General features: G+C 48.4%; 1 protein-coding gene across 1 annotated transcript in view; it reads right to left on the bottom strand.

Moving 5' to 3' along the window:
• COL27A1 (collagen type XXVII alpha 1 chain) overlaps positions 1-13,920 on the bottom strand; it is a gene marked incomplete at its 5' end in the record, with an annotated part of 141,950 nt that overhangs the window by 4,793 nt on the left and 123,237 nt on the right. Inside the window, 16 exons of the mRNA XM_084219907.1 lie at positions 290-355; positions 590-616; positions 928-963; positions 1,257-1,274; positions 1,584-1,619; positions 2,257-2,310; positions 2,686-2,748; positions 3,286-3,339; positions 5,444-5,551; positions 7,097-7,204; positions 7,553-7,660; positions 7,736-7,789; positions 9,307-9,360; positions 10,686-10,739; positions 11,617-11,670; positions 11,829-11,885. Coding sequence (XP_084076033.1) covers positions 290-355; positions 590-616; positions 928-963; positions 1,257-1,274; positions 1,584-1,619; positions 2,257-2,310; positions 2,686-2,748; positions 3,286-3,339; positions 5,444-5,551; positions 7,097-7,204; positions 7,553-7,660; positions 7,736-7,789; positions 9,307-9,360; positions 10,686-10,739; positions 11,617-11,670; positions 11,829-11,885 — 951 coding nt within the window. The remainder of the gene's footprint in view (positions 1-289; positions 356-589; positions 617-927; positions 964-1,256; positions 1,275-1,583; positions 1,620-2,256; positions 2,311-2,685; positions 2,749-3,285; positions 3,340-5,443; positions 5,552-7,096; positions 7,205-7,552; positions 7,661-7,735; positions 7,790-9,306; positions 9,361-10,685; positions 10,740-11,616; positions 11,671-11,828; positions 11,886-13,920) is intronic.

The raw sequence follows: 13,920 nt of genomic DNA, 5'->3' as shown, positions 1-13,920 counted from the left end.
AGACAGGCTGTGGTGGGTTGGGGCCACTGAGCCACAGGCCTTGGATTGTCCCAAACAGGACATTGCTGAAATGCTGGCAAAGTCACAATGGCAAAGTCAGGAGGTCTGCAGCTTCACAAATCAGTGACACAACAGAACGGGACCTTTGCCTGCATAAATCCCAGATATTCCACAGTGAAAAATCAGGGCTTTGTATAAACTGTTTCTGTTTCTGTGTTCTGCACACAGAAAGCACTGATGGGACCATTCCCAGTCTCCAGCCCAAGCAAAGACAAAAATGCCCTGGTACCTCTCTCTTGAGCGCGGTGTTGGAGTCCATCAGGGTCTGGAATGCTGCCCCAAAGCCATCTTGCTGCTGGAGTGGTGTGAAAAAGATGGAAACTGAGACTGTTGGAACTTTAGCATGCCCTGATGCAAGAAAACACTTCTCAATCTAAGAGAAGATTAGGCTGCTGCAGCTCAAGCCCTGCTCTGCTAACAGAGCATCTCCTGCTGGACCTGAGTGTGTCTGCAGGGCCCCAGCAGCACCTCGGCTCTGCAGGACTTGTGCTCATCTTTACAAACAAACATACAGAGAATGGCAACTTACAAATGAGGCTGGAACTCCTGGTGGTCCCTGGAAATCAGAGGAGAAAAAGGGGCATCAGCCAGGAAGCTGGTCAGTCCCTGCTGCACAGATTTTCAGCCACAGCCTTTGAAATCCCCCTCAGTGCAGAGAAGTGAGAGAGGCAGCAATGCTGTCTCTATAAAACTCTTGGGGATGGTTTGGACCAAAGCACAAGAAACACTGGTGCATTCACACACACGGCTCTGCATGTGAGGAATGGGGCTAAGCCATAATTTCCAGTGAGGGAGCAGTCCCTCTGGAGAGATCATGGCAATCATCTCAGCTTGGTTCAACCATGAACTCTTCCCACTGATACCTACCGGAGGGCCAGGGTGTCCTCGTGGGCCTGGAGGACCCTAAAGACAGAGTGGCATCAGTTAGTGAAACATCTCCAGTCTTTATTTCCATTTCTCATGGTTTTTACCAGCAGGAATCTGTTCCCAGATGGATTTTTGGCACAGAGAGATGTACCCAGATTCCTGCTGCATCCCTTGTTCCCAGCCCTTTCAGCTCCTCAGTTGTCACCAATGCCATGTCCCCAGGCACTCATCCCATTCCAGGTGTGCAATTACCCACCCTGCAGCTTTGCTAAAACTTGTTTCATTTAAATACAAGACATCAGTCAGAAAAAGGGATGTCAAATACTTACCCTTGGACCTTGAAGACCCTGCAGGAAAAAAAAGTGCAAAAACTGTCAGAAAATGCTCATTACTGACCCAAAATCTCCCTGTACACCCATGTGCTGTTCCCAAGGCAAGGGCTGGAGGTACCACAGCTGTGGACAGCGTGGTGCAGTGTTGCTGGGTCAAGGAAATGGAAATTTTACCAGCAGAGGGCTGTGGGTGTGTGTACACATCTGTGAGCAGGGTCTTGCCCTCGTGGGACCTGATGCACCCTGTGGTCACAGCAGAGCCCAGAGTGGCTCTTGGTTGCTCAGAGCCACTCTCAGGGGCACTGGGGTGGGAGCAGCACTTACCACGTCCCCACGGCTGCCTTTGTCTCCCTTGGGGCCCTGCAAGCACAGGAGGTGGCTGTCACTGGCCAGGCACAAGCTGCCCTTGCAAGGACTCATCCCTGACTCACCAGCTCAGGCTGTCACATTGCCCTCCCCATGCCAAAGCCAGAAATGCCATTAGTGGCTGTTTTGGCAATGTCTGAGCTCATTTTACTGGTTTTTATCTTTGCAGCCACTGGAGTAAGCTCTGAGTGGGGCCAGGCTTGTGTTTCCACAAAGCACTGACCTGATCTTTCATCTGTGCTCAGGGCATTTTAGGGCAGGCAGGGATTTTCAACACTTCTCAAAATCAAGTGGTTCCCAGTTTAATACATTTTCTAGAAAAAATTATTTCAATGTGTTTCCCCCCACCCCAGGCCAGGTTCTTTGGAAAAATCTGGCTTTCAAAATTCTGCAGTAACATTCTTGTCTTCCAGTCCATTGAAAACCTTGCATTCTGCATTGCTGCTCCTCACTTCTCAGCTAATAATCTCCCAGAAATTGTCTATGCAGCCAGAGACTAAGCCTGCACTTTTCTGAAGCTGCTGATCTTAAAACCCATTTTATTTTCCTGGATTTGGGGGTTACTTGTGCTGGCCTCAAACATTTAAACTCTTCTAAAAAATACAGGCAGGAAAGAAGTGTGGATACTTACAGGGCTTCCCGTGGGACCCTGAATGCCCAGAGGACCAATAATTCCTTCTTTTCCCTAGGAAAGAAAAGACTTGTGAGCCACCACGTGGGACCTGACAGTCATTTCCACAGGGGCAGGCTCAGTGAAGCCTCTGAATCTTTGCTGCTTTTCTTTTCTTGGTGGTGCTATTTGCTGTATCTGGAATAAAAAACCATTTCTAAAGAGGCAAATCCTCACAGTGTGGTTGTCATGAGCCTTGTTAAAGCTCAGGAATTCCACAAATAGAAGGATTTCAGTGTGGCTGTCCCCAAGCCCTGTGCAGATGGGGTCACCTCCAGCTGTGGGGCTCAGAGGTGCCATGGCCTTGAGCCCTGGGCTCCTCACAGCCCCTGGAGCCTCACAGAAATGGCAGAAAATCCTCCCAAAGCCACAAACTGGAAGAGCACTCACCATGAGACCTGGTGGCCCACGTGGTCCCTGAATGCCTTTGAACCCAAGGTCTCCTGGGGGGCCCTGTGAGCAAAAAATGAGATGTGAGGTAAATACTACTAAATACTGTCCCTAATTAACCAAACCCTGTGTTTGTGCCCTTGCCTAGAGCTCTGCTCTAAGGACAGGGGTGCTGCCTCTTGTCTGTGGGACAGGGAAGATCCAATTTGTTGTAAATCCTTTCCCCACTCCTGTTTTGCAAGGCTTTTACTTTTGACAGAAAACAAACAATTTCCTCTTCACTGGGGAAATGATATGGTGATGAAATGAGTCAGAATTTCAAGGCAAGGCTCTCAGAGTTAGGGATGCACACTGGTGTCTCAGGTGCTGGAATTACAAATGCCAGAAAGGGGGAAAACAGCCACAGGATCTCTAGGACAGCCCTTTTCCTCCAACAAAGCATGTGTAAGCACACACTCACTCAACAAATGAAGATCCATAAACTAAAGAAAGTTGGGATCAAAATTCAATTTCCACAGTTTCTGCAGAGCTGCTAGCAATGCAGACCTGTCCCCAGCAGAGTGAGAGTAGAAAACCAGCTGGTCACCAGCAGCCTCTTACCTTTGGCCCAAAGAGTCCTGCAATCCCTGGGAATCCTGCCTCACCAAAGTCTCCCTGCATGGGACAGCCAAGACAAACACAAGAACAAAGGGAAACAGTAAATTCACACTGGTGGCTGCAGATGTCACTCAGAAATGCACCAAGAGTTCAGCAGGGACAGAGAAATCTGTGAGTGTCCCACAGTCTAAGCAGGACTGATGAGAATGAAAATGAAAAACACCTGGAGGAGGAGCCACACAAACATCAGGCTTGAAGCAGCTCACCTGGTCCCTTGGATCTCACCAATGCCACCTTTCTGCCCCCAAAATGGGAGGCAAACCTTCACTATTCCTGGCAGATGCTTCTCTGGTTTGGCCCAGCAGAAGCAGGATGCAGAGCATCTACTCTGAGATTGATCTTGGAATTTCATGCTGCAAAATAACAGCCTCAAAGTTTTTTTTTAAAAATCTCCTCTTTTATTTATATTACAGACTGGACTGACCTACTAATTCAAACTGTAATTTTAAAGTATGCTCATTCAAGCTGTTAAAAAAATGCATGTTCCTGCAACATAACCTCCCACTCAAGCCCAGGAAAACCATGCATACCCCTAATTCTTTTCCTATTCAACTCTGCAGGGATTTTCCCTCAATTTTGTAAGAAAAATAATAATAAAATAGTTGAAAGACCATCAAGCTTGAATCAGCACATAGCATGCACTCTGAGAATAAAAAACCCACCCTGGGTAGCATGTCCTTATGTAAACATCCTCCTTTCACCATGCTGGAGATGGTCACCCTTTGATATTTTTGGGCTTCTCAGATGTCCAAATTCAAGATGATTCAATGTTTTAAATGAAAGAAAGGGGTCAGAAACCTTCACCTTGTGTGGCCTTCTGGCAGGACTGTCTCACCCATCCTGACTGTGCTTTTTGGGGTGTTACAGAGGTTTGTGAATGACCCAAGTGATGGAGCTTCCACCCCCTTTATGCACAGCTGCTCCAGCATCAGCCTAGAAACCTCACTCACTCTTAGGAAGTTTTCCCTTGAAAAAGGCCATGAAAGTGAGAAACTGCTTGGCAGGAAAGGGCTTGGTTGGATTTGGTGGAGTGCAAGAAACTTTCCAAGGATACAAATTGATTTAATTGCCCATTTCTGGGTCCTGGAAAGGAAAATTGCTACTAACAGGGGGCTAAGGTCTTTCCTGCATGAGGGGGATCAATCAAACCTTCTTTCTAGAGGAATTTTGGGCAAAAGCACATGGAAAGTCAGAAGGGTTTAAATGTCATGGAGTCAGCCAAGGGGACACAGTCACTGGTCCTGCAGCAAATCAGGCAGTGACAATATGGGGCAAAGGAATGTGTCACTTGTGTCACAGAGACAAAATAATCTGTGAGATTGATCTATGCTCAGTGACAAAATGATCCAGGGTGGTGTTGGTCGCTGCCTTTCAGCTTGAAAACTGTCTGCATGAGCTTCTATAAAAAACAGCCAAACAAGTGCATTTTATTGAGGTGGTTTGGGTTCATTCTGTGCCTTGTTTCATATTGAGAGGAACAGTGGATTTGTCTTTCCAAACAAGCTGTGGGGCTGCTGGTAGGTAAAACCAGCACTGGGAGAGAAAAGGAACAATGGGAAGGATTGATGAATGGAAAAATATATTTGCTTTTACAAATAAACTTTAGGTTTGCAAATAAATGAAATTAGACATTGAAAGATGAAAGAAACGATGGGGAAGAAAAACCCCTAAATACCATAAGAATGAAAAAATAAAGGGAGGGTTATACATTAGAGGGAAATCTCTGGTATCAGGTGTTCTGGGAAGTCTGAACCTCTCAAGTACCTCAGCCAGTGGGGAAAGAGAGAAGGGAAATGTGGCTGGGAAATTGGGATAAAAAGGAGGCTGCATCCTCCAAAAAATCTGAGAGACCCCAGGGGAATGCCCCATGGCCTCTCCCTTTATTCCAATAAGGAAAAAGCACTCCTCTGTCTCCTGTTTGGACAGAAACCTCTGCTGTTTGTGGATTAATTTTCCCAACAATGTCAGTCCTCATCCCTCTCCCAGAACCATGCTCCAGCTGGATATGGGCTCCCCTGCCCAGCCCCTCCCCAGGATCACCCTGCTGGACCCACACCCTCTCCTGCAGGGCTCAGCTCTGCTCAGCTCCACCACCACTGACCTGCTGTCCTTTGGCTCCTGGGTCACCTGGGCTCCCTGGAGGGCCCATTCCTCCCGCTGATCCTCGCTTCCCTGCTTGGCCACTCTGTCCAGGCAATCCTCTTTCACCCTAAACAGAACAGAATTCAGGTAATTCCAAAGGAGGGGAGCTGAAAAAGCCATGGATGGAAGGCTGGCAAAGATGGGATAAGGAATGTGGCTCCATCAGGGGATGCCCCAGGTCTGCCAGGGCAGGATGTTCACGGGGTGAGCCCAGGGTGGGCATGGCTGTGCTCCCTCCTGGCTGCCCCCAGAGCAGGAGCCTCAGCAGAGCTGTCCCACCTGCCTGGGGGTAGGGAGAGAAAGGGGAGCAAAAGTCTTCTCTTTGCACTTCCTATGTTCTCTGTCTGCCCTGCAGTTTCCCAAAATCTCTTCCCCCAGCAGGCTGGCAATTGATGATTAATTCATGGAAAATGCTGAAGGCATGCCAAGAGCAGGACTTCCATCCAGAGGCTGCAAAGCCAACATTTTCCCCTGTGTTAACCCTACAACCTCAGTCCAGAGAGGGCCTTCTGCCCCCCAGCATCACACTTTGCTCCCCACTTCTTCCCCTCTCCAGGTGCCAGGAGCAGCACAAGCTCCAGCAGCTCAATCTGGGGCAGACTGGGAGAGAGGAGCAAAGGCAGGGAGAGCCTGGGATGGTGAAACAGCCGGAAAAGGGGCCACAGATTCCCCTGGAGGCAGGGTGTGAGTGTGTGACAAGGACACGGAGCCTCAGTCACCTCCTGTTGTACTGCCCAAGGCAGCTGGAGGGCAGCAAGTGACAGATCAAGGGCTATGGAGCCCTAATTTAAATCAGATCCCAGAGCCTCTCCAGACCCAGCTGGAGTCTTCTTATTTACAGAATCTTCCTATTTACAGAGTCTTTCTACAAACGACTGAATTGCTGTGGGTCCAGTTTAGATCCTGTGGTGAGCCTGGATCAGGGCAAGGACCAGGAAGAAACCCCAAGGTCACAAAAGCAGCTTGTCCCTGCTTCCACCCAGTGATGTCCAAGCCCATACTGCCTCCAGTCATTCTAACCAGTAAATATGTTAAAAACTAAGCAGCAAAATTTCCCCCCAGCTGTTCAGGTCCTGCAGAGCAGTAGAACACCTGAATCTGCCATGGATTTGTCCATTCTGGACATCCTACAGCTGGCTGTAGCAGTTCCTCTGCAACTTCTCCATGTTTTTTCTAGCCAGGTTTCTCATGATGAAACACTCAAGTGTTTGTAGTGTTAATATGTGTGTCTGCAGGCTCTCAGCTCCTTTGGTAAGGGAGGAAAGGTCTCTGGGACATTCAGCTGCTGTGTACATCAGGAAAATGGATGGAGGGATGGAGGGATGGATGGAGGGATGGAGGGATGGATGGAGGGATGGAGGGATGGATGGATGGAGGGATGGAGGGATGGATGGATGGATGGATGGATGGATGGATGGATGGATGGATGGATGGATGGATGGATGGATGGATGGATGGATGGATGAGAAGAAAGATCTACAGAGCCTCTAGCTAAGTGAGAGATGGCAGCAGGAGCTCAGATGATATTAGACCTTGGAGAGCTCAAGTTCAGAGGCATCAGGCTCACAGACTGGATCACTCACAGCAGCACCTGAGGCAGCCAGAAACTCACCTTGAATCCTGGTGGTCCCTGGGCCCCTGGGAGTCCTGGCACGCCGGGGTTCCCTCTCTTGCCTGGCATCCCGGTCACGCCTTCTTCCCCATCATCTCCCTGCTCTCCCTAGGAAAGAAACACACAAGAGGTTATGAAACAAAACTCTTTCCCCTTCTGCACAGCTTCTGGGGGGACAGGGGAGCGGTGGGATTCTGCCCTCAGCTAGAGGGGGGTGGGTTTGCAGTGTGGACAGAGCTGTGTCCATGTGAGTGTCTGTCAAACCCCACTTTATCCACAGACCTGGTCATGCCAAGGCAGCTGCTGCCTCTGTGTGCAAGGGATATGTGAAGATCTGCTCTGGGCACATGTAAACTGGAGTATCCATAGCTGGATCACATAATTTGTCCTGTGCTGCCTTGCAGTTTTCCAGCTCCAGGGCTGTGTTTGCTGTCCAAGGCTGCAGTTGAAGCTTACCAGCATCCCAGGCACGCCGTCCTTCCCGGGCACTCCGTCCACTCCAGGGGCACCCTCTTGACCCTGCCTTCCCACCACTCCTCGAGGGCCTGGTAGCCCAAGGATGCCCTAAAATCACAAAGGTATTAAAGAAGGAGCTCCCAGACAGCATTTCCTGAGGCAGAAAAGTGAATTTTCACCTACCGGTGAGCCCCTGCTCCCTGCACTGCCCTGTGCTCCTTGCTTTCCTTTTTGACCCTGCAAGGAAAGAAAAGAGAGACATCTAAAGTTGCAGCAGTTCTAGCACAGCTCCACTTGGGACTGTGACTTCAGGGTGTGCTTTTGGATAATGATTGGAAAGAGTTTTATAAAAGGGACATTTATAAAGTCAGTTGCTCCAGTGCTGGGGAATGAACCGCTATTTGCTTTTATTACAAGTGATTCTTCGTATGTCTTGAGAGTTCTAGGGCAGGAATGAATAGCTAGAAGGCAAGGACCTGCATTTTTCCTAATACAGAGCAGATGAGGACAGAAAAAAAAGCAGGATGAACTCAAGGGAGGATTTGGTACACTGGCAAACATTAGAACAAGATGCTAAAACCCTGAGTCCTCCATCAGTTCATTGACAGCAAACCCAGGACCCAGAGAGTCCTCTGAGGGGGTTCTCTCTGAGAAGTAGCTCTGTGTTGGAGAGCTAATGGAAATTCAAAAGGGTGTCTTCTGTCTGAAATTTGCATTGCTGCTTTGTGAATAAAGGCAGAAAATAAATACTCCTGAGGTTTATTAGCTGTAAAAAGGATTAATTTGTGCAGAATGAATGGAAAACTCAGCCTCATCACCTTTGCTAGGGCTCTCTTAGTGAGGTCATGTACTAAAGCACTTTTAAATTGAAGAACTCATTTTCTGTGCATTGTTTCTCCATCTGCAGAGTACCAGGCTGGCCAGCTACATCAAAGAAATATTCCTGGGGGTGCTACCCCTGCTATTCATTAGACCCAAAGGCAGTTCCAGATTGTCCATCGATGGGCAGAATTTATTTGTCTTATCACCTGGTACACTTCTTGCCAAGAAGACCTAAAACTATCTTCTGGCATTACCCCCAGCAGGGTCAGATTAAAACCTCTGACATCTGCCAAGAGAGAGCAGGAATTTGCTGAGTATTGAGATCACATACTGATGTTTTAGCAAATAAAGTCCCAGGTCTGTGAGAATAATTAGCAAGCTGTCATAACAGCCAGATGTGGAGGTAGGAGGAGGTGTGGAGTGCCCCAGTGAACCCTGAAGAACCCATGTGTCCTGGGTTTTCTTGCTCAATAAGGACAAGAAGTTAGGGGCATTGCTCCAAGAAACAACTCCATGGATAAATGGACTCCAAACCCTGAAGGTTTCAAGCCAGCAAAGTTTATGGTTGAGGTGAAAGGGACAGGATCTTGCCTCCTCCTTGGGGATGGATGAGCCAGCTGTGGCTGGAGACAGACAGGGCACAGGAAAGAGACACAGCCCATGGCAGGGACTGAAGACCTGCCCAAGAGTCACCCATCATGCTGGGGCTGCCACTGATCTTGATCTTCTCCAGCTCCACAAAGCCAACAAACCACTGGGCTTGGACACCCAAATGTTTACAGCCCTCCCACAAGGATCTCCACAGCCTTTCAAGGCATGGAGCACAGGCAAAAATCCCCCATGCTGGGAAAAACCATGAGAGTCCTCCTAATCAGAGATTTTCTTTGAATCTTTAAATTGGGACGTTGTAAATCCACCCTGCTGAAACCTACCACATCACCTTTGGATCCCTTTGCTCCTGGCTTGCCTGGTGATCCAGGATCCCCCTACAAATCATAAACAAGAAAAATCTGCTTAAAATTCTCTTCTGGCAGTATCTTGCACGAAGTACAAAGAACAGCATTTTTTGTGCCCTAATAACACTGACTGTATGGAACCAATTCAGGGAAAGTGCCTGCACTCAGACAGGCCCCAGGGGAAAAAGGAGCAAGGAGCTGTCTCCAGAGAGCATTTCACAGGGTGTCAACTGGAGGAGAAGCAACTCTGCTCCTCGCTTGGGTGGCGCCTGCATTTGTGGAAATCATTCACCACATTCCAGATGGTGCCTGGAGAGCAGTGCTGAGAGGTGGGCAGGGAGGAGCCTGTGTGCAGAACAAGCAATTTACACAGTGACCTCCCTTCTGAGCACTGCAGCCCTTGCCTTGGTTTCACCTGGGGGTCAGGTGTTAGAAAACTGCCTGTGGAGTAAAGCAGAGAGGGTATTTCACTGCTCCCTTCCCCATCACACCCATCTCAGTCTTTTCTCCTGGCCAGCCAGGCTGGGTTTTCTGGTATTTGTGTCAGTGGCAATTTCTGGACTAACATCAAATAAATGGTAAGGAAGGACTGCAGAGCTCTCCTTTTCCAGCTTGTTTTTGAGCCACGTTTCTAATGGACCTTTACTAAAGACAATCCAAAGTTCCTGCTCCCATCTGAACCATCTGAGGGGCCACCAACCCCCAAATAAACTGCATCCACTGGGAATGCAGCAGCTCTACTCCTTTCTGGGCCATATAACAGAGCACTACCATTTTAAACCCAAAATAGAATCTGTTGTTCTTCCCAACATCCTTACAAAGAGTGGGAATTGATTCAACTTTATTTCCCAATACAAACTACATTTAATGTGCTGCTGCACTCACAGTTGCAACTGCCACATATAAAGATCAGATGCTACTGTATGTAACAAGGGAATAAAAAGTCCTTCCCTGGAGTTTGGATTTAATTTAGTCTTTCACAAAGTTCTTCAGTAGTTTGAGAGGAAACATCTTGCAAGTAGAATAATATGGTTTCATCTCACACTGGACCAGCAGCACATCAAATGGATCATTTCCAAGCAGATCCACTGCCACTGTCATCTCCCACCACCCATCTCCTAAGAGTTCCAGTCCCTCAGGGACCATTCAGGATGAAACAGGCACTGGGAGTGCTCCCTGTTTTGCACCCATTTATTAGTCTCAAAAGTGGCTCAAAGCCCCCATTCCATAGGCCTGGCTGATGGAAATGGTCACATTTCAGAGCTCCCCACACACTCCCACTGCAGCCCTTCCACCTCCCTGTTTTTCCTGTGCCTGGGGCATTGGGTACCTCACAAGAAAGCAGCACCTCTTACCGGGGAGCCTTGCTGCCCAGGTTTTCCTCTTTCTCCATCAAGCCCTTCCTGACCCTTAAATAAAAAACAGAGAGGGAACATGCCTTTGTTCTTTTGTAGTAATGAGGAAAAAAAAAAAGAATGTAACGTGATTTAAGGGGCAGAAGAAGACACATGTGTCTGCATTCTGCTGATGCAGAAATAGGGAAGTTGTGGGGAGTGCCCAAATCCTGTGGATATGCTTTGGAAAGAGGAACTGCTCAGCACCAGCTAAGCAGCAAAGGTGTTCTAATGCATCCCAAAATACTGCACTAATGGAAGTGAACAGTTGGAGACAGCAGTCCTGGAAAATAAGGCAGCAGCACTGCTACTCTGATGAATTCAGAATCATCTAATGACTATAAAGAGTCACTCTGACCAGGTGCTTTTGAATGGAGGTAACACTTAATTCATGGAGCCTTTGCAGATCAGCCCCAGTCAGCTGAACATGTCCTGCAAAGAGGGAATAAGGAGCACAGCAGGATATTTCATAGCCCTGGTTTTGCTTTTGAGGGAAATCTTGCAAAGGTTTTTGGAACCCTCCAAATCTTAAAGTTCACAGATCTTCCCATGGAAGAATCCACAGCCATGGGCACATCAGTCTTGAAATTTGTCTGTCATGCACATATCTTGCCTAGGGTGTCTCCTTGATAATCAGAGACCTGTGCCCAAATGGTCCTGCTCATTTTTTAGCCTCACTCAGCAGGTGCAGGGCAGGGTGAGGTGCTGACATTCTCACCTTCAGCAATGTTTTTCCTGCTTTAGGTAAAGAATTGCTCCATGTCTGAATCACAGCAGCTGACCAGGGACAGCAGCAGGTTATGAGCTGGGACTGCAGTTCTGTGGGCTGATGTGGACTGGGAGCACTTCCCCAAAGCAAACATTTGTGAATCATGCACTTGGAATAACTCACAGGATAACCAGTGTCTCCAGGCTCCCCTCGGTCACCTCTGTCACCAACGGGGCCCTACAAGAGCACAACAGAGACTTGAGGTGGATGTAAACAAGCTGTCATCTGCACTGCCTCAGTGCCTGGTGCATGCTCTACAAGTAAGGCAGCAACCCAACTGATCCACCCCCCAAAATCCCCCCAGGATTGATTAGAGAAGGGATTTAACATCTTACTCTGTCTCCAGGTGGTCCCTGTGGGCCTTCTACCTTCCCGTCATCACCTTGTTGTCCCTGTGAGTAAAATGTTAGTATTAATATAAACAGCAGATTTTAGAGCAGATGTGTCAGTACAGACCCAACCCAGTCCTTCCATATCTTGGGAAGCCAAAGCCACTGTTGAATTTACTCCCTTTTCATCCAAAGAAAGACTAAACAAATTTCTGTGTTGTTTGTTTCACTGGCTCTTCACATTGCTTTCCTGATTTCTGGTGGTTGTTTTTCCCTGGTCTAACTCCCCTCCTTAAGTAACCAGGTGCAAACAGTTATTTTCAACAACTCCTAAAACTAAGCAAGCAGGATGTAATTAGGCCAACACGGGAAATAGCTCTGTGCCTCTGAGTTTTATTGCTGACAGTTCAACCAAACTCTTTAATCAAGCATTTCCCTGCCCTTGCTGAGTGCTGCCTGGGCTGTCCTGGGTGGTCTGGGTTGTGTGCCACCATTGTGGGCTTGTTTTACCATCAGCCAGGTGAGACTGGGATGCTCTCACACACCCCTCTCCTTGCTGGGATGCTCCCACACACCCCTCTCCTTGCTGGGATGCTCCCACACACCCCTCTCCTTGCTGGGATGCTCCCACACACCCCTCTCCTTGCTGGGATGCTCTCACACACCCCTCTCCTTGCTGGGATGCTCCACAGCACGAGCTCAGAGCTCATGGTTTGGCTGGTAGATAACATCACCCAGCTTATTAATGACTGAGGTCTCTCCAAAACATCCACAGAGAGATCCCTTAAGACTTAACAGAGACACTATCCTTTTAAATTCTGTTGTGAAAGTCACTCAGGGTCACAGTGTCCTGTTTTCTCTGGAGCCCAGCTCAGAGATGGCTGTTTCTCAGCTCCCCATGGAAGAATGCAACATTCCAGCTCCTCCAGTTTTTGACTACTCCACAGCAGTCTCTGGCACTTTGGCTCCTTAGGATGAACATGTCTCAGAGCTCCTCTGCTGCAGTTTGGGAGGTTCTGGCACAGTGGAGGTGCTGTATTGGAGGTGCTTGGTGCTCCAAGAATCCTTGAACATCCAAATCTCAGCACATCACAGAGCCAAGTTTTTCACAGACTTGTGTAATTCTCAGTGGTTGCACCAGCCCTTTCTGGTGTATTTACAGCTCTCTTTCACCTTCTCTCTGGGCTGCTCTCCTGTTGGAGCTGCAGCAGCTGATAGTAAGGAGATTTCTTGGTGAGCCTGCCTGCCTCTGAGAGAAACTTGGGTGGCAGAGAGGAGAGGAGGAGAAGCAAACCCTCACAGGCTCTGCCAACATTTCCAGTGCTACTGAGCTTGCTGCTGGAAGCCAGCAGCAAAATACCTGGCAACTGGTTTGCCTTCCAGCCACTATCTAAGGAATGTTGCCTAGGAGGGAAACAAAGCCACCATTTCTCAACTCTCAGGGGGAAAAAAAAAAAAATCATCCCAGTGTGTCTGTTGCTGTGCAGAAATCTTGGCTCTGATTGCTTCTTCCCAAGCAGGATGTGCACACCTTTGCCATTTGGGACCTGAGATGAGTGTGATGAACTCAGAGGAAGCTCCTAATTCTGGGGACCCTTGAAAAGCATCAAGACTCAGAGTTTTTCTCCCCATTGTGGCTTTGTTTCCCCTTGAGTCTGATCCCCACCTTGTTGTTCTCTGTCTCCTGCCTGAGAAAATCCTGGTCAGCTCTAGGACTGTGAAACCGAGCTCCTCCAGAGCTTCCTGGTGCCTCAACTGCTTGAGAGAGAGATGAAAGCTCTGTGCTAATTCTTCAGAAAGTTGCAGTGAAAAAAAGTTAGAGTAAAGGGCAGCAAAGTAAACATGTTAGGATACAAATGGAAAATGCATGGAGAAGAAGGGAAGGCTTGTTGTTGTTGGCTCCTGTCCCAAAGTGAGATACACCAGTTTGTAATTTTTAAAAGGATCCCATCTGGACTGCTTTAAGCAGCTGCCAAGAGCAGGCGTCTGCTCTGAGCAAGGCCTCTTTGAGGAGCTGCAAATGTATGAAATGTGGTGGAGTGGCTGGCTGGGATGGCACAAGGGAGCAGGATTCCACAGCAGTGCCTCTCACCAAACT

This window comes from Fringilla coelebs (genome assembly GCF_963513975.1).
Source record: "Fringilla coelebs genome assembly, chromosome: 21".
Classification (NCBI taxonomy): domain Eukaryota; kingdom Metazoa; phylum Chordata; class Aves; order Passeriformes; family Fringillidae; genus Fringilla; species Fringilla coelebs.
Note: the sequence above shows the minus strand (reverse complement) of the source record. Positions and strands in the feature narration are given on the sequence as shown.